Genomic DNA, 20,640 nt, shown 5'->3' on the forward strand with positions numbered 1-20,640 from the left:
AGATTAGACCTGTGTACCGGAAGGAATGAAGTTAACAGATGAAGAAGTTATAGCAGAAAGATAGTTGTGTCGTCGGGTAATCAGTCGTGCATGGTTAGCTTAGTCGGTAGAGCACTTTCCCGCAAAAAGCAAAGATCTTGAGTTCGAATTTCGGTCCGACACTCAGTTTTCATCTGCTATGAAGCTTCAGTATAAGAACTGTTTCCATTCTCGCCATCACATAACATTGCAAATACCAGTCAAAGAAAGATAGTACGAAACAAAAATGTTTACTTTATAAAAAATACAGTCATTCCATAAATAAATACAAAGGGGGTTATGTTCCTGTTGTCTGTATAGCAGCAATAACATCTTTTTATAGCAGTGCCATGTGAAATTAAGGAGTCATTTGCTGAGATTCACATTGCAACACAATCTTCTCTGTGGCCTAACACTTGGCCCCAGCTATAGTCAAAAACAATGAAACGCCTACAGATTCGTTCCAAAATTAGCTTCACGCAGTCTTTTGCTTCTGATTGACAGCCACAAGACTTTTGCAATAGCAGGCTATCCTGTACAGCAAATAGATCGCGATTGACGCCGTCGCAACGAAGAATGCGATGACGTCGAGCAGCAGCAGCTGCCACCAGCTGAGGTCGAGGGCTGCACTGCGCAGGTGGGGAGCACCCTTGTGACGTATCACGTATTCGATCCACCACACGGCAGTGTCCAACGACCTCTCCTGGTGCTCGCGGAATACCGCTGAGAATCGCTTCATATTTTCTCGGTAGCTGTGGGGAAAAAGAGGATGGATGATTATTTGTTACAAGTAGTAATTAGGAGTGACGGTAAAAGAACAGCACAAGGAAAAATAGCTCCAATAAAGTAAAACCTGCTAATAGATAAATAGGAAACAAAAAACTCAATATAAGTTAGGATAATCTTTCTACAAGTCGCACTAAACTTCACACTCGATTCAGATACAAGTTCAGAAAGAGTAAAAAAAGGTACAAGCGAAAGATAGCAACCTGTATTACATAAAAGTTTTCTGAGTATCTTACCATATCATATTATAAAAGCCATACAGGAGGACTGACGTTTCGGCCATGGTTAGACTGGCCTTCTTCTGGGTCTACCTGATGTGCTTTGGTTATGAGGTGTCGCTAGGGCGGGCGCGCAGGCAATGGCGGCTCTCTGTTCGAATCACACAATCGAGCCCCAGTCTCACAGAGATGTCCTGAGGTGCCTCACACAGAGAGCACCCCAGAGTAGCCCTCAGAGCTACAACAACCGCTTCTCGCTTTTTGGCAAGAATAACGTTTCTCTCATTTTTTTGCTAGGATGGGGACCTTTATTTACGATAATGTACAGTCAAATCACCAAGAGAATGTATAGTTTCACATACACACCGTGTCCTTCATACCACATGTATACAGACTCATCTTGATTCACCTTACGACGACTGTGTGTTCCGTGTTTTCACAGCAAAGGACACTGTCGAATATAAATAAGACTTTCCAGATCTCTATTTATCTTCACCAACAACAAAAGTTTGGTAAGCAATAACATCACGAGCATCGAATCTTTCAAGGACACCTCACAGCTATGGCACATCAGTAGACCCAGAAGAAGGCCGGAACACTGGCTTCTCATACTTAGCTTCTACACTACTGGCCATTAAAATTGCTACACTACGAAGATGTGCTACAGACCCGAAATTTAGCAGACACGAAGAAGATGCTGTGATATGCAAATGATTAGCTTTTCAGAGCATTCACACAAGGTTGGCGACGGTGCCGACACCTACAACGTGCTGACATGAGGAAAGTTTCCAACCGATTTCTCATACACAAACAGCAGTTGACCGGCGGTGCCTGGTGAAACGTTGTTGTGATGCCTCGTGTAAGGAGGAATTTTGCGTACCACCACGTTTCCGACTTTGATAACGGTCGGATTGTAACCTATCGCGATTGCGGTTTAACGTATCGCGACATTGCCGCTCGCGTTGGTCGAGATACGATGACTGTTAGCAGAATATGGAATCGGTGCGTTCAGGAGGGCAATACGGGATGCGGTGCTGGATCCCAATGGCCTCGTATCACTAGCAGTCGAGATGACAGGCATCTTATCTGCATGGCTACAACGGATCGTGCAGCCACGTCTCGATCTCTGAGTCAACAGAAGGGGACGTTTGCAAGACAACAACCATCTGCACGAACAGTTCGACGACGTTTGCAGCAGCATGGACTATCAGCTCGGAGACCACGGCTGCGGTTACCCTTGACGCTGCATCACAGACAGGAGCGCCTGCGATGGTGTACTCAACGACGAACCTGGGTGCACGAGTGGCAAAACGCAATTTTTTCAGATGAATCCAGGTTCTGTTTACAGCATCATGATGGTCGCATCCGTGTTTGGCGACATCGCGGTGAACGCACATTGGAAGCGTGTATTCGTCATCGCCATACTGGCGTATCACCCGGCGTGATGGTATGGGGTGCCATTTGTTACACGTCTCGGTCACCTCTTGTTCGCACTGACGACACTTTGAACAGTGGACGTTCCTTTTAGACGTGTTACGACCCGTGGCTCTACCCTTCATTCGATCCCTCCGAAACCCTACATTTCAGCAGGATAATGCACGACCGCATGTTGCAGGTCCTGTACGGGCCTTTCTGGTTACAGAAAATGTTCGACTGCTGCCCTGGTCAGCACCTTCTCCAGATCTCTCACCAATTGAAAACGTCTGGTCAATGGTGGCCGAGTAACTGGCTCGTCACAATACGCCAGTCACTACTCTTGATGAACTGTGGTATCGTGTTGAAGCTGCATGGGCAGCTGTGCCTGCACACGCCATCCAAGCTCTGTTTGACTCAATGCCCAGGCATATCAAGGCCGTTATTACGGCCCGAGGTGTTGTTATGGGTACTGCACCCAAACTGCGTGAAAATGTAATCACATGTCAGTTCTAGTATAATATATTTGTCCAAAATGGTTCAAATGGCTCTGAGCACTATGGTCATCTGTCCCCTAGAACTTAGAACTACTTAAACCTAACTAACCTAAGGACAGCACACAACACACAGTCGTCACGTATTTGTCCAATGAATACTCGTTTATGATCTGCATTTCTTCTTGGTGTAGCAATTTTAATGGCCAGTAGTGTACATTATGGTGCGGTACAATAATCAGAAAACTTTTATGTCAGCTGACTCTGGTTGTAGAAGCCTACGCAACTACATTCATCCATAGAAATTATCTATTTTATGTCTAAAAAAATGTATATCAAGTGCAAATAGGTTCAGAATATGTCGTCGCTCGACTAAAGGAATGAAATGAGGTCAAGGCTAAATATTTTGTCGATATAGGAATTTCTGGAGGTAAGTGAGAGCTCAGTTCGAGAAATATGAGGAGTAGAAGTATGTGTTAGTTTGTTACTTTCTCTACAAAATGGAAACGTATAAACTTACCTAGCATTTCCAAGTACTGTATGAATGGCACTCAGAACCGTATCGGTAGTGACGTCTTTGAACTGCAAGCGGTAGCCTATACCGGCCTGTTCCATCTTAGCCACATTGTGGGTCTGATCTCCAATGAAAGGAATGCCAATCACAGGCACTGCGAAGTAACTTGCTTCATTCATGCTCTGGAGTCCTCCCTGGGTAATGAACAGTTTAATGTTTGGATGTGCTGAAAAAGTGGCAATAGACGTAAAAGTTACGACACTGACGAAGCTTTATTTGTAAAGACTGGTGCACTGTACAGAAGCTTACCCAAGACGTCCTGCTGGGGCAGCCATTTGGCTATCATAACGTTCTCCGGCTGTCCAGGCAGGCTGTCCACCTCCCACTTCCAGAGCACCCGCTGAGGCAGCTGTGCGAAAGCTTCGAGGAACGCTCGCCTCTTATGCTCTGGCAGCGCAGTGCTTCTCACGTTGCTGCCGAGGCTGAAGTAAATTGCACCATCTTTTGCACCATCGAGGAAATCCTGGATATCCTGTAAAATAAGTAGTCTCATGAGCCAGTTTATCCTGCACGCAAATTGTTACAATTGGTAATGTTTCACAAATATATAGAAAACAATCAAAGAGACAGATATAGATGGGATTTGTGGTAAATTTCTTTTATTCCTAAGCACAATAAACACTACATTTATCACTTGTAACGATTGTAAATTGGGTGTCAAATTATTTTCATCACAAGGTATTCTCCTCTACAGATTAAAAGTCACTAAACTCATTTGCATCACTGAGCCTGTGGGAACATCAAAGTCTATTTCCCCCAGAGCGCTACTGCTCGTCTTAGAGGGTATATCTATGTTGTTTGGCATTGTGGATAAGAACTTGTAGTAGGTTGCAGATAAGAATTAATGATGTGTTCCTGTATATATTCGCTAACTGATAACTGACGAAACTAAACTCATTATGTGCAATATTTCTGTTGTGTCACCAGCTGCCAGCGTATCTTGTTTTATTTCCACAATAATTTTGCTATATTTTATTAATTTTAAATCTCGATATATTTAGCCACAGATTAAAGCTTCACTCCTTTTTGTATCGTAACAAGTCTGAAGTGAGAACATCAGAGTTCACCTACACCAGAGATCACCTGTTTCATAAGTTTACTATACATGTATACACAGTTTCAAAACATGAGTGACTGCTGCTGTCAAATTTCACAAGTGTGAAGATGTACTAACAGACATCTCTCATTACTCATGTTGAAACAGAGCTGCCTACAAGCCAGTTCAAATTGAGCAATATTTATTATTATTATTGTTATTAAATTATCAAATTCTAATTTCAAATGACCAACTAAACTGAAAGTAATAGTCACTAATATTACATGCACCATACTTATGAATAAAAATCAACCCAATAAAATTGTAAGTAATTGCATACCTACATATCTTTAGTGAAGTGATTTCCAGTTCAGTTTTTCATAAAAATAGGAACCCTATACAAAACAACATTTCTCTTGATATACCTCACATTTCATCATTCGCTGTAGTGAAATATCAACACCCAGAAAACTTATGTCTATGGCTTCATTGAAGTTAAAATTTTGTTCGTATATACAGCCCTGCTCAAATAACTATATTATCTTTTCTATGCTTAACTCAACAGTCACATTAAAGAAATTTCATATGTGGTTGCTCAGTGCCTCCTAGTAAAGGAAATGTGTTAAATTTGAGATATTTACCCACATATGGAACGTGGTTACATCCAACATATAAATTATGCTATATTTATGTAAATTTAAGGAAATGATTCCTTGCATACATTCCTAGACCTTTCTGTACTAAGAGCTTTGTAACCCGCCAATTAAAAAGGAGGTGAACTAGCTATCATTTAACAATAGAAAACTCACATTTCTGTCGATAAAACTGTGACTTTCAGTATAATATGATCCAAATATAAATTGTAATTAATGGGCTTTCTCTCATACATTCTTGTATTTATGTTACTTATGAAGTTGTGCTTTATGTAATCAAGTACACCTAAAACACAGAAAAGTAATTTTTGAAAGATATCCAAAGGGATATAATAGTTTATCTAATAATTTTCCACATGTGTAACAGAATTTAGAGCAAAAAAGCAAGGCTTCAGTTATTCTCTTAAATATTATTAACCTTTTAGAGTATTTGCTACACAAGTAATTACCCCTGTCGACGTTCCTTGAAATAGCTGGTCTACCACTACTCTAAATCTCACACAAACCCATATCTTCATCTATATCTTCATCACTCTGTTGTTGTTGTTGTTGTGGTCTTCAGTCCTGAGACTTGTTTGATGCAGCTCTCCATGCTAATCTATCCTGTGCAAGCTCCATCACCTCCCAGTACCTACTGCAACCTACATCCTTCTGAATCTGCTTAGTGTATTCATCTCTTGGTCTCCCTCTACGATTTTTGCCTTCCACGCTGCCCTCCATTGCTAAATTTGTGATCCCTTGATGCCTCAGGACATGTCCTACCAACCGATCCCTTCTTCTAGTCAAGTTGTGCCACAAACTTCTCTTCTCCCTCATCCTATTCAATACCTCCTCATTAGTTACGTGATCTACCCACCTAATCTTCAACATTCTTCTGTAGCACCACATTTCGAAAGCTTCTATTCTCTTCTTGTCCAAACGATTTATTGTCCATGTTTCACTTCCATACATGGCTACACTCCATACAAATACTTTCAGGAACTACTTCCTGACATTCAAATCTATACTCGATGTTAACTAATTTCTCTTCTTCAGAAACGCTTTCCTTGCCATTGCCAGTCTGCATTTTATATCCTCTCTACTTCGACCATCATCAGTTATTTTGCTCCCCAAATAGCAGAACTCCTTTACTACTTTAAATGTCTCATTTACTAATCTAATTCCCTCAGCATCACCCGACTTAATTCGACTACATTCCATTATCCTCGTTTTGCTTTTGTTGATGTTCATCTTATATCCTCCATTCGAGACACTATCAATTCTGTTCAACTGTTCTTCCAAGTCCTTTGCTGTCTGTGACAGAATTACAATGTCATCGGCGAACCTCAAAGTTTTTATTTCTTCTCCATGGATTTTAATAGCTACTCTGAATTTTTCTTTTGTTTCCTTTACTGCTTGCTCAATATACAGATTGACTGATATTTTAAAATGAAGAGATTTAAGCCTTTCACGCCGGAGCCGTGACTGCTGCGTCGTGCTCTGTGGACGAGCGCCAGTGCGGCCCGGCCGTGGCCCCTGCACGGCGCACTTCCCGCGCTGCCCGCGGCGTTGCTCTGTCCTGCTTTCACACTCGTAGTGTTGTCGCAGTTATCGGACTTTATACGATATATGTATTCGTGGAAATATTCATACAAATCACACATGTTTTGACATTGTCTGCGTTGTTGCACAAATCCAATGGAACAGCTGAAGTAGCACGTATACATGATCTACAAGCAGCTACAAAGGTGTTTCACGTTCATCGTCGGATTCGAGCGATGATTCGCTTTAATTTTCAGAGTCATTACCCAGTATGAGAGAAAGAGCTTACCTGCCATAACAGTCCTAGTAGAAACTAACTGAGGTTAACAACACGCCAGTTCAGGTTAGAGACAAGGCTGCAAATGAGCAGTTGAGCGCGGGGAACAAAGCGGATAGATGGTGCGTTGGTCAAACTTCCACACAAGTCGAGAGTAGTGAAGCGGAGAAATATGACGCGAGGCGGAGCTCCTGCCGCGGTCCGCCGGCTGAGCGGCACATTCGCTCCCTACTTCAGCGTAAGTTCACCGTAGCGAAAGGGTTAAACGAAAAATAGAGACTGCTCTCTGCTGGATAATTGTAATGAGAATTGTTTTGTATGGTGATCAGTGAACAAAGTTGTGTATATTTTGATCTTAATAAATGTTGATACATTCCTGTCGCCACCGGAATCGTTGTTACTTCCCATCTCTGACTATTATTTCAAAATACATAATTTCCGAACAGGGACACTCAAGTCAGTTGTTCGCTATTACAGTATTTCGGAGAGCTCCTATCTTGGTGTTCGGACTTCCAGAAAGTGCTACGTGACTTGAAAATCGTATTACTCGCGTGATCAGTGCTCGCATATTCGTTGTTTCTGTGTACTTCCCTAGTTGTCTTGATTGCAAAAGTTTATCCTAAAATGGCGGTTGGGGGACAGTTGGACTAATGAAGAAATTCTGGGTCTGATAGGACAATCTGGTTCCTACAGTTCTTAAATCGATAACAGTATTTCTGAAATAGATGGTGATCTGGTTTTCTCCTTCACCTTATAAGCAGGAGTCATGCAAAGAATCCGAAAAAGTTTACGACTTGCGCGGGACGCTGCAGTCACTGTGGCAAGAGAGGAATCTGTTAAAATCGTTAATGCTGTCGTTACTCAGTCAATCGCTCTATCCATTTCTCATTGTGGCCCAGTAAACAGTAACACTTGTGGTGCTACAGCGTGGTTCAGTGACTGAGTAAGGAGGGATTAAGATACAGGTCGTCTTTTCTGTTTACTCAGCGTGGCTTTTTCAGAATGCGTGAGGTGAAGGATCCGGCCTTTTTGAGAAGTGAGTTGGAGTACAAACTGAAGCGATGGAAGATAGAGCCAAAAGTAAACATTCATAAACTGATGGAACAAGTGCAACAAAACAGTCACGTGCCCACACAAAACACTAGTGATCCCGATGAAGTGAGTTTGGCTGCCGACAACATTGTTACTGAATATGAGGAAATGTTCAAAGTCTTGCGGAGCCAGGCTACTCGTAGTCCTAACCAACTGCATAGACTCCAGGCCCATTTCAACAACTACCTTGATAGAATGAATGATTTTGCAGGTGTGAAGAGAGATCAGATACAGAATTTGCTGTCTGAGTGGTATAACGGTTCATGAACTGTTGCGGGATAGGAGCGGTAATGCGAGCAAAACCATTTTTGAAGTACATCAGACAGATCATGCTTAAGTAATGGGGCAGACAGATTTTGAAACCTTATTCGTTAAGTTGCCAAACACACTACAAGATGTGTTACATGAATGTTCTAAGTTCTCGTTAGATTCAGTTGACTGTATGGGCGAATTTTTTAACTTTGTGGTTGAATTCCAGATAAGATCACGAACGTTGCAAATGAGTGGTTTACAGGCATTAAGAGTAATTGCTGTAACATTGAAGGGTAGCTTACTTGAAAAGGTACTGCTAGCCATATGGGAAGTAACACATGGAGGTAATTCTGGAGTAGGACCTGTGAATTAATGCCGTCTAGAGCCACGCAAGAATTGGTCTATCTCGATGCTATCAAGCTGCTAATAAAATATGTGGCACGAGTTAACCGAACCGTAGTAGTATTTGATATGGCATACACTGAAGAACAGGTCGTAAGTCATATATTAGGTGAGTTAAATCCTGAAAGTAGACAGGGAGCTTTATTTTGTCAGATTCCCAGAACTATTTCTCAACAAACGAAGTAATAAAGCAAATAGGGGCTATGTAATTAATAGATGCGCACACTGGGATGAACATGACTTAAAAGGATTGGCTGTGAGCAACAGGCAGGTGTAAGTAAAACAGGAACAGCAAAAATACTGTAGGAGACCACAAAAAGAAGCTCCTAGTCTGCAAAACATAGTGAAATAGCATCATCGTAGGTTACATGTTGGAAGTATAGTAGGTAGGGCCACGAAATGAATGATTGTGTACTGCAAGGATGGGTAGGTTAATTAGTGCGATGAAGGTTAATGAGATGCCAAACTCCCCATGCGTGTGCGCAGTTAATGAAGAACCACTATGTGCTTTAATCGACCTGTGCAGCACGGTTTCGACTTTTGACTACCAATTCTTTGTGGCATGTCAGACAGTGTTGCCAAATTCCTGATTGATCATGGTAACAATCTTAAGTTTAGGCCTGTGGAATAATTCTACTTTTGTAAGCAGTGTCAACGGGGACCATGGCCGGAAAGAAGACTAAATCTTATTTGGGAAGAAGTGGTAGAGGAAATTCGAATTGAAATGCGTTTGAGGAACAACCGAGTCAGGGAGAAATTCATACGGGTATGGGGAGAGTTTCCTGATGCGTTGACTAAGGAGTACGGGATGACCAGTTTGGTTGAATATGGGGCCGACTTAAACGATTAGATCCCTATTAAGGAGACGCCCTATAGATTGTCACCACCAAGGACGAAAGTATTGAAAGAACATTTAGAAGGAATATTAGAGCAAGGCATTATGTGACCATCCAGACCACTATATGGTACCCCAATATTCTTGGTGACCAATCCTAATGAAGAGCGTGAGAGCATCATCTGGTAGTGAATTACTTTTGCCTCCGTTTCGATGAAAAATCAATCCGAGCTGAACGCCTGGCAGCCAACAAATTCGCTCTTGTATCCGAAATTTAGGGAAAACTAATTGAAAACAGTATTCGTTCTTACCGCCCTGGAGAAAATGTAACCATTGACGAGTTACTGTAACGAAGCAAAAGAAGATTTACGTTAACTCAGTTCATCTCCAACAAACCGGACAAATCTGGTCTTAACTTCTGGTTGGCTGTCGATGTAACGACAAAGTCTACATGTAACACTTTCCCATAACTCGGCAAAGATGACACCCACAGGGAGAAGCAACCACTTGGAGAGTGTAAATCAAGGAAGAAATGTGACGACAGAAAACTTTTTTACGTCCCTTCAACTTGCTGAAAACTCAAAGCAAAGAAAACTTCACTTGTTAGTACAGTGAACAAGACCGTAGTGAGACCCCCCCCCCCATGAAGTAAGGAAGCCGAATGCTGAAATACACTTCATCACCATCCTGCACCATAGTGGCAAGACAGAGTGCACCATAACCGTACATCAAGGAAAGAAGAATAAAAATGTCATTCTTCTGACTACACTGCTTGCTGGATAGCAATAAACTAGGAAGGAAAGAAGAAACCTGAACATATAACATTCTTCAATGCAACAAAGTATGGGGCGGACGTGTTTGGTCATGCGACCTATAAATGTACCACAAAGGTTGCATTTAGTAGAGGGCCAGTGCATGTCTTCTACAGCCTCTTGGACATGATGGCAGTAAATTCATGGGTCATCTACAACATGGTAATGAATAAGAAGATGGAAAGGAAGAAGTTCATACTTCACGTGGAGAATGAACTCAAGGGAACGAAAGAGAAAGAACATCAGGCAAAGGAAGAGGGTACGGGACTGACAACATCTACAAAGCGGAGGAAATGCCAAATCAACCTCTGAAAAGGCAACAAGGCCAGCGAAAACTATGTGAAGTGCCTCAAAGCAGTGTGCAGAAAATGTGCGAGTAAAACAGAAATCACCTGTTCTAAGTGCGTCTGCCAGATTCCAGTTAACTGGAGTGACAAATAATAGAAAACCGTGTGTAGAACACATGCGAGAATAATAGGGACCAAATATACTAAATGTGTCTAGAAGGCTGCACAAATACACTCCTGGAAATTGAAATAAGAACACCGTGAATTCATTGTCCCAGGAAGGGGAAACTTTATTGACACATTCCTGGGGTCAGATACATCACATGATCACACTGACAGAACCACAGGCACATAGACACAGGCAACAGAGCATGCACAATGTCGGCACTAGTACAGTGTATATCCACCTTTCGCAGCAATGCAGGCTGCTATTCTCCCATGGAGACGATCGTAGAGATGCTGGATGTAGTCCTGTGGAACGGCTTGCCATGCCATTTCCACCTGGCGCCTCAGTTGGACCAGCGTTCGTGCTGGACGTGCAGACCGCGTGAGACGACGCTTCATCCAGTCCCAAACATGCTCAATGGGGGACAGATCCGGAGATCTTGCTGGCCAGGGTAGTTGACTTACACCTTCTAGAGCACGTTGGGTGGCACGGGATACATGCGGACGTGCATTGTCCTGTTGGAACAGCAAGTTCCCTTGCCGGTCTAGGAATGGTAGAACGATGGGTTCGATGACGGTTTGGATGTACCGTGCACTATTCAGTGTCCCCTCGACGATCACCAGTGGTGTACGGCCAGTGTAGGAGATCGCTCCCCACACCATGATGCCGGGTGTTGGCCCTGTGTGCCTCGGTCGTATGCAGTCCTGCGCTCACCTGCACGGCGCCAAACACGCATACGACCATCACTGGCACCAAGGCAGAAGCGACTCTCATCGCTGAAGACGACACGTCTCCATTCGTCCCTCCATTCACGCCTGTCGCGACACCACTGGAGGCGGGCTGCATGATGTTGGGACGTGAGCGGAAGACGGCCTAACGGTGTGCGGGACCGTAGCCCAGCTTCATGGAGACGGTTGCGAATGGTCCTCGCCGATACCCCAGGAGCAATAGTGTCCCTAATTTGCTGGGAAGTGGCGGTGCGGTCCCTTACGGCACTGCGTAGGATCCTACGGTCTTGGCGTGCATCCGTGCGTCGCTGCGGTCCGGTCCCAGGTCGACGGGCACGTGCACCTTCCGCCGACCACTGGCGACAACATCGATGTACTGTGGAGACCTCACGCCCCACGTGTTGAGCAATTCGGCGGTACGTCCACCCGGCCTCCCGCATGCCCACTATACGCCCTCGCTCAAAGTCCGTCAACTGCACATACGGTGCACGTCCACGCTGTCGCGGCATGCTACCAGTGTTAAAGACTGCGATGGAGCTCCGTATGCCACGGCAAACTGGCTGACACTGACGGCGGCGGTGCACAAATCCTGCGCAGCTAGCGCCATTCGACGGCCAACACTGCGGTTCCTGGTGTGTCCGCTGTGCCGTGCGTGTGATCATTGCTTGTACAGCCCTCTCGCAGTGTCCGGAGCAAGTATGGTGGGTCTGACACACCGGTGTCAATGTGTTCTTTTTTCCATTTCCAGGAGTGTAGTTCATAAATGACAAGCTACTTGTTGGCAAATTTGTAACACATGTTATTGGTGAAATAATAATTATTAATTATCGTGTTAAATAATTATTGTGATTACTAGAAAAAAAGGTATGCTTTAACAAAAACTAAAATGAACTACTTGTTTAAGTCCGATATGAAAATATTATATGTGGGTTCAAAGTGACACCTTTTCTTCGTTTCTAGGTTCTAGCGTTAAAGATGAAAGGACATTACGGTTTAACCAAAATAGATTTTTCTACTTACCTGAGGAAGTGGCTTCCGTTGTTTCTCTAGATGAAGTCCCGTCAGCTCGACGACATTAGGTAGCAGTGGCCGCGGGTAATTGACGCTGAAGTGGTTGTTGACAAGGAGGAGGCTGAAGTTTCTGTCCATCTCGTACGTAGGGGGGAGATCGGGACCAAAATACCTCCTAAGGAGCTCATTTTGTTTTGGCATCACTTCATAGTTCCAATTGTAAGAAAATAGTGCGATAACGTAGGCATTATACAGCCTCTGCCAGAAGGACATGCGGTCTGTGTACTCAAGCATGAGATCGGGGGAATATGCTGGGTTGTTGGGATTTCCCAAAGAAGAGAGTACTGGAGCAGGAGCACCCAGAGACACGAAACCAATTGCTGGTGGCGATCCCAGCTGGTGAATTAGGCCATAATAGCAATAATATATTAACTTCTCTAGGATAATTACGTCGAACGACGGCTGGGACCTGCAAAAGAAATTGAGATGTCACATTATCTCAGTACTGAAAATTTTTGAGGGCTAAATATCTCATTCAATTCAAGCATTATAATTACCGAAGAAAATCCTTCATCTGTAGGGATTCTAATTGCATCTCACAAATCGCCAGTCCCAAAGGATTCCAAGTCGTTAACGTTTCAGTTGGACTTTGGTCCGCCATCGATACAAAATCAAACTTTGTTCTCCAGTAGTCGTACGACATCGATAGATCAATTTCTGAATAATTCTGAATATTTTTCTAAGGGAAAAAATGTATTTTAGTGAGCAGTTTCCCAACATGTTTAACAAGACCAATAATGAATTACATTCTAATATCTAAAAGTTGAGAACTGGAAGAGGAGAACTGGAAGAGGAAAACTGCTAACTTGCTGCAAATGAATGAATATGTGGAAATTTGCTAACTCTTTAGACATGACCTGCATCCAGCTTCTCCGATGTTAGTGAAATAATTCCTGAAATGTGCTTTCACTTTCGTTGGGAGCAGAGAGCAGTCTAAGTGTGAAGTTTACACAGTAATGGTAGACGGACGTCGTTTGGACCCTATTTTGTGGGGCACAATCTTCAGGCGCCAAGATACAGTACAGACGCTGAAGAATGTCTAAATAGCGCTGAATGAGGTATGAAGTGTCATTTCAGCTTTTTGAAGACGGCACTCGTCTCATTGGCCGAGCTCCATAACAGACGTTTTTGCAGTGGCACACGACTTGGAGGTAACCATTTCGGATCTTGGTGGTGGGAGACATTTCCCTGCCTATATTTGGACAGCAAGATGAGGAGAGGTGTTGGCCCTGAATTTGGGTAGCATCAAACTATGCGCCAGTGTCTTAGACAAAATTCCATACACGTCCGCAACGTTTCATGGAGTGAGGGCATGTATACCTGTTGACAATGATCCGTTGGGTTGATGAGGACGTTAAACTCGGCGGTCCCCGTGCTGCTACTCGAGGAGGAAGAAATTAGTGTTTTAACGTCCCGTCGACAACTGGGTCATTAGAGACGCACAAGCTCATATTAGGGAAAACTGGGAAAGGAAATCGGTCGTACCCTTTGAAAGGAACCATCTCGGCATTTGCCTGAGGCGATTTAGTGGAAACGCGGAAAACATATATCAGGATGCGATATATACGTTGTTATAGTGCTGTGTTATTCCGAATTACGATGCAATTGCCAACACTGAAGTATCGTATTCATGCACCGACACCTGGCAAGCAATTTTCAAGTAAAATGTCTCCCCTGTAAGGGAATATAGATAATGGATGTACGGTACAGGTTGTAGGCGCATACAAAATTGTTACGGCTTTCGTGGCCACTTGTTGACAAACTGCCTATTTGATTCTGTCTCGCCGGCCGCGGTGGTCTCGCGGTTAAGGCGCTCGGTCCGCAACCGCGCGACTGCTACGGTCGCAGGTTCGAATCCTGCCTCGGGCATGGATGTGTGTGATGTCCTTAGGTTAGTTAGGTTTAAGTAGTTCTAAGTTCTAGGGGACTGATGACCACAGAAGTTAAGTCCCATAGTGCTCAGAGCCATTTTTGATTCTGTCTCGGGTTCTTCGGCCGACGTTCGTCTGATGATTTTACTGACGTTTTGCCAGCACGAGTGGCTGGCATTGTCAAAGCTTCACCCTCCACTGCCGGTGGTGAACTGGAGCCGAGCTCGCGGCTGCAAACTATACGTACCTGGCGCGCCAACGTCCGAGGGCTTAACCGGTGCGGTTCTCCTCTTTCTACCTGCGACGGTCGTTCGCTGCAGTACCGGGAAGCCAGGATCCGTTTGTCTTAAGCCTTTCCTCTTTCTTGTTGAAGCTGTTCCCGTGTTTGTGTATTTCTACAGCTTCTCTAAAGAAGCGGGTGTGATAGTGCTTCTCTACAGCCAGAACTTCCGTGTCGGTGACTTTTATTACATTGTCGGTCTCGCTCAGCGCGTGCTCTGCCACGGCCGATTTCTCCACCTGCTCCAATCTGCAATGTCACTTATGTTCTTTAATCCTGGTGTTGATTGATCGTCCAGTCATTCCGCATGTGCATGGTAAGCGGTATATTCCCGACATTGCAAGTGGTTCCCTTTTATCCTTTGCCGATGTAAGACATTCTTTGACCTTCCTTGTCGGTTTTAAAATTGTCTTCACGCCGTGTTCTCAGCGGAGAAGCCCTCGGACGTTGGCGCGCCGGGTACATACAGTCTGCGGCCGCGAGCTCGGCTCCAGTTCACCACCGGCATTGTGGAGGGTGAAGCTTTGACAATGTCAGCCAATCGTGCTGGCGAACCGTCAGTAAAATCATCAGACGAACGTCGGCCGAAGAACCCGAGACAGAAACAAATAGGCAGTTCGTAGAGACATAGTTGACGACATATGGTAGTTGGGGTACAGCCTTGAGTCACGCCCGGATAGCCAAATGGTAAAGCGACCGCTCACGACAAGCGGGAAATCTGGGTTCGAGTCCCGGGTCGGCACATATTTTCACTGTCGTGATTCCATTATAAACCTGATGGTTGTCAGTATTCATAACTGCGAATACATCGCATATACTAAACCACAATGGCAGGACGCGTGTTTGAACCGTCGTCCTCCCAAATGCGAGTCCAGAGTGCTGATCACACCTCGCTCGGTTTGCTGCTATTCAAGAGTAATAGGCTGTGTGGTGCCGGCACAGAGTTTCACCCATTCCCTTCTCCTTCCCTTCAGCCGACAGCGCCATGCGTCTCTTCCTCTTCTGAGACTAGCAATCAACTGTCTCCAGAACCCATAGTTTCCTTAAAGGTTACTGCTGCATGTTAGAAATCCAACTGTGCTTCTCACGAAAGCTTAGAAATGGTTCTGTCTAATGTCCAACGTTAGGGGCCGGCGATTATTAGCTCACCAACACGCCTGGCAAGCGTGGTGTCTTAAATGTCAATCACCTTCCATAAATTTAAATGATGACTTCGAATTTTTAAACGAAGTTACCCGAGATGAGAAAAGTGAAATGGTCAGAATTTCACAACGATGATTCATCAGTCGGCTTCAAGGGTTCTGGAGGAAGCAAAAATTCAAGAAGAAAGAGTAAAGAGTAGCCGTATGCAACATAGGAACAATGAGACAAGCTGAAGACCACGAGAGACTTGAATGAGAACTACAAGACTGTAAATGGGATAACATTTGTATCTGTGAGACAAGTCAAGGAGAAAAGGTTGAGACGCTTCCATCCAGTCACGTCATTTTAAGAACTAAAGGGGACGCTTTTGTACATTTAGCTGCAATTCTAGTCAACAGAAATATCAAGAAATTCATACGGAAGATGGTTTACTGTTCTCCTAGACTGCTGTACGTTGTTCACAAATTGAGCAGCAAATTTGCCATACGGGTCATTGAAGTTAATACTCCAATAAGTGAAGGAGAGGATGTCGAACAACTTTACGAACGTATCACTAAAGCAAAAGATCCTAAAGAGACACAACTGGATATCATTATGGGAGATTCCAATGCAAAAATAGGACAAAAGAAATATGGGGAGTCATGGAATCAGTTAATTATCTGGTAGGTTGCAGACATGAAAGAGGTGAAGGATTGCTAGATTATCTTAGAGTTGAATATTTGTGTTGCGCGAATACGTTCTTTAAGAAACTTGCCCAACGCAAATGAACATAGAAGCGCCCTGGTGGCAAACCAAAAATGAAGTAGACTTCATTCAAACTAACAAAAGACGGAACTGCCAAAATGTGACTGTAGTCAACATATTCGACACGGAAAGTGACCATAGGTTAGTTCGAGCGAACTTCTCATTTGACTCCATATTTGAACTATCAAAAATGATAAGGAAGCACATTTTTTCAAGAGCCAATGACTTAGGGAGAAGAAAGCATGATTTCGACAAACTTTACCTGAGAAACGTAGTCTAACAGAAAATCTGAAGTCCTTAGACGTAAACGAAGTTACTGAGACAATTACAACAAGCACCTACATTGCAGCAAACGGGATCCCACTCCAGAAATCTGACAAGAACAGTCGACTTTGTTAGTACTATTCAGCTCATCGAAGAAAGGAACACAATGGACACGAATAGAGTAGAATATACCACTCTTAATAATATTATATGGAAAGAAATAAGAAAATAATATGAGGAAATTTAATATTAATTAGATCGTGTAGACTACTGAAAAAGTTGAAAGATGCAAATTTTAAATAGCAGCATGTCTACAGGAATATCTAAAATTATGAAACTCAAGAACATGAAAGGACATATAGTCATAGACAGACAATATATTACTGAATTTTTTAAAAATTTCTATAACAGCTGTATACTACATCTACATCTACATTTACATTTATACTCCGCAAGCCACCCAACGGTGTGTGGCGGAGGGCACTTTACGTGCCAGTGTCATTACCTCCCTTCCCGGTCCAGTTGCGTATGGTTCGCGGGAAGAACGACTGCCGGAAAGCCTCCGTGAGCGCTCAAATCTCTCTAATTTTACATTCGTGATCTCCTCGGGAGGTATAAGTAGGGGGAAGCAATATATTCGATACCTCATCCAGAAACGCACCCTCTCGAAACCTGGACAGCAAGCTACACCGCGATGCAGAGCGCCTCTCTTGCAGAATCTGCCACTTGAGTTTGCTAAACATCTCCGTAACACTATCACACTTACCAAATAACCCTGTGACGAAACGCGCCGCTCTTCTTTGGATATTCTCTATCTCCTCTGTCAATCCGACCTGGTACGGATCCCACACTGATGAGCAATACTCAAGTATAGGTCGAACGAGTGTCTTGTAAGCCACCTCCTTTGTTGATGGACTACATTTTTAAGGACTCTCCCAATGAATCTCAACCTGGCATCCGCCTTACCAACAACTAATTTTATATGATCATTCACTTCAAATCGTTCCGTACGCATACTCCCAGATATTTTACAGTAGTAACTGCTACCAGTGTTTGTTCCGCTATCATATAATCATACAATAAAGAATCCTTCTTTCTATATATTCACTATACATTACATTTGTCTATGTTAAGGGGTCAGTTGCCACTCCCTGCACCCAGTGCCTATCCGCTGCAGATCTTCCTGCATTTCACTGCAATTTTCTAATGCTGCAACTTCTCTGTATACTACAGCATCATCCGTGAAAAGCCGCATGGAACTTCCGACATTATCTACTAGGTCATTTATATATATTGTGACCGTTGAGGAGGAAGAACAAGTAGCCCTGAAAGATACCCAGGAGGAAGGCTGGCAGTAATCACTGCTGAAGTTGAAAATGCTCATAAACAAAAAACAAAAGAGCGACTGACGAAGGTACGATAACCAATAAAGTGCTGAAACTGGGTGGAAGTAACCTGCTGGAACTTGTTAGAATACTAATCAAAAAATTCATCAACTGAGGAAGAATACTAGAAAAATGAAAAATGCTGAAGTGGTACTACTCTTGAAAACAGGTGATAAGGAAAACGTGGATAAATCGTAACCAATTGCCTCACGAGGGTATTGGATTTACATCAGTCCCCTGAGCAAAAGAGATTTCGAAAAGGTTTTTCGGCTGTGGATCACACCCATACTATTGGCCTACCTCTTGAGAAAACAACTGAGTGGAGCATCAGGATTCATCTGACCTTCATAATTGATCGAAATGCTTACGACTCTGTAGTGATTTGAGAGTCATGAAGACCATGTAAAATGCCATGAAAAATTAACCGTATGTAAAGCTCCTGAAATACATCGATGAACAGACAACAATGCCAATTAGAGCGGATGAAGACCTTATCACCAGTAAAATACCAGTCGGCAAAGTAGTTCGCAGAGTGACACAATCTCTGCGAAACTGTTCACCCTCGCATTACCAGAAGAATTCAAATCACTAGATTGGAACAACAATCCAATAAAGCTGAAGGGCTCATATCTCAGCCACCTGCACTTTACCGATGATGTTATGCTCATAATGGAAAATTCGTAAGAACTAAAGAGTACGATCTACGAACTAAAACTTGACAGTTGCAAAGATTGGCTTTGAAATGAGAAACATGAAACCCAGACAACCAACGATTTACAGTTGGCAACTAGAAGCTGTTGATGAATACATGTACCTCGCCCACAGAATTAAACAAGGGAAAAACAATCAAAATATTGAAATGTCTCGTAGAATGGGGCTGAGCTGGTCAGAATTCCAGAAGCTGAGATTTATCCTGACCGATAAGAATGTCCCAAATATCCTGCAGGCTACCTGTTGCAGTCTATGGTCTGGTAACTGTGACTTTGACTAAGGCAAGCGCTTGTAAAGTAAATTACGCATAACGAGCCATGAGGCGACAGATGCTATGAGCCAGCCTCAGGGATAGAATTCGATACGAGGTCATTAGAAGGGAACAAAGGTAACTGACTTTCTAGAGAGAACAGCAAGACTGAAGTGGCAATGGGTTGGACAGGGAGCTCGATAGGATCGTAGAAGGTGGGCCCCTACAATTGTTCACTGGAGACAGTGGGATCACAGGAGGCATTGGGAGACCCTGAAAGATCTGGTGACTGGTACATTATGGGACTATGAAACATATGGACTATGGAAACATATGGAAGAGGCTTGTACTCAGCAGTGGATTGAGATAGACTGAAGAAGAAGAATATGGTATCAACAGTATCGAGGACCTATAAGTGACAAATACGTTCTCCACAGCTCAAAATGGCTCTGAGCACTATGGGACTTAACATCTGAGGTCATCAGTCCCCTAAAACTTAGAACTACTTAAACCTAACTAACCTAAGGACACCACACACATCCATGCCAGACGCAGGATTCGAACCCGCGACCGTAGCGGTCACGCGGTTCCAGACTGAAGCGCCTAGAACCGCACGGCCACACCGGCCGGCTCTCCACAACTGAATCCTGCTACAAATTGCAGACTTATTTCCATGGCACATTCATCTGGAAAGATGATGTTTGCCAGTTCAGTTACTGGAACATAGTGGACAGTTTGGTGATTGACAAGGCATCATATTAAATTTGTCAGAACTTGTTTGATGATCGGTTGAATGTCTTTCATAACCTAAGGTACAGAGATAACATACTACGACCATGCGACCGAGCGAGGTGGCTGATGTAATCATACGAAACTGGACTATCATTCAGAAGGCCAGAAGCTCTTGGCTCAGTCCGGGCATCCTGATTCTGGTGTTCTGTGGTTTACCTAATTGCATATCCCCTGATAGTTCTCTTGAAAATGACGCGGCCGATTTTCTTTTCCTTCATTTCCCAATCCGAGTTTCTGCTCTGCTTCTGATGGCCTCTTCGGTGACTTGATGTTCGGCACTAATTACTCTTCCTATTTCCTTGTAACTACATTATGGCTGGGCTAACTGTTAGTTATTAGTAAAACGTAACAACCAGTTACATGTTCTAGAAACCTATCAATTATTTAATAATTAATTATTTGAAAGGCTTCGTGTAGGCCGTGAAGCACACTGAGATAAAAAAAAATATTTACAGTGTGTAACGATGAGCCCATATATTGACATACATGTGGAGGAAAATCATCTTGAACTTCTGTCTATTTTAAATTTATTTTCGATTCTAAATGTTCTGTTTGTAATTCGATC

The 20,640-nt window shown here is 43.4% G+C and overlaps 1 protein-coding gene across 3 annotated transcripts in view; it reads right to left on the reverse strand.

The window, feature by feature from the left end:
• Positions 1 to 253: 253 nt before the first annotated feature.
• Positions 254 to 20,640, reverse strand: part of LOC124606655 (UDP-glycosyltransferase UGT5-like) — a 65,788-nt gene continuing 45,401 nt past the window's right edge. For all 3 annotated transcript variants that reach the window (XM_047138657.1, XM_047138660.1, XM_047138658.1), the window contains 5 exons: positions 13,133 to 13,314; positions 12,585 to 13,044; positions 3,753 to 3,975; positions 3,450 to 3,669; positions 254 to 770 (listed from right to left, as the gene is read on the reverse strand). In XM_047138657.1, the coding sequence (XP_046994613.1) occupies positions 494 to 770; positions 3,450 to 3,669; positions 3,753 to 3,975; positions 12,585 to 13,044; positions 13,133 to 13,314 (1,362 nt within the window). In that variant the 3' untranslated portion in view covers positions 254 to 493. The remainder of the gene's footprint in view (positions 771 to 3,449; positions 3,670 to 3,752; positions 3,976 to 12,584; positions 13,045 to 13,132; positions 13,315 to 20,640) is intronic.

This window comes from Schistocerca americana, chromosome 3 (assembly GCF_021461395.2).
Source record: "Schistocerca americana isolate TAMUIC-IGC-003095 chromosome 3, iqSchAmer2.1, whole genome shotgun sequence".
In the NCBI taxonomy this organism is placed as follows: Eukaryota; Metazoa; Arthropoda; class Insecta; order Orthoptera; family Acrididae; genus Schistocerca; species Schistocerca americana.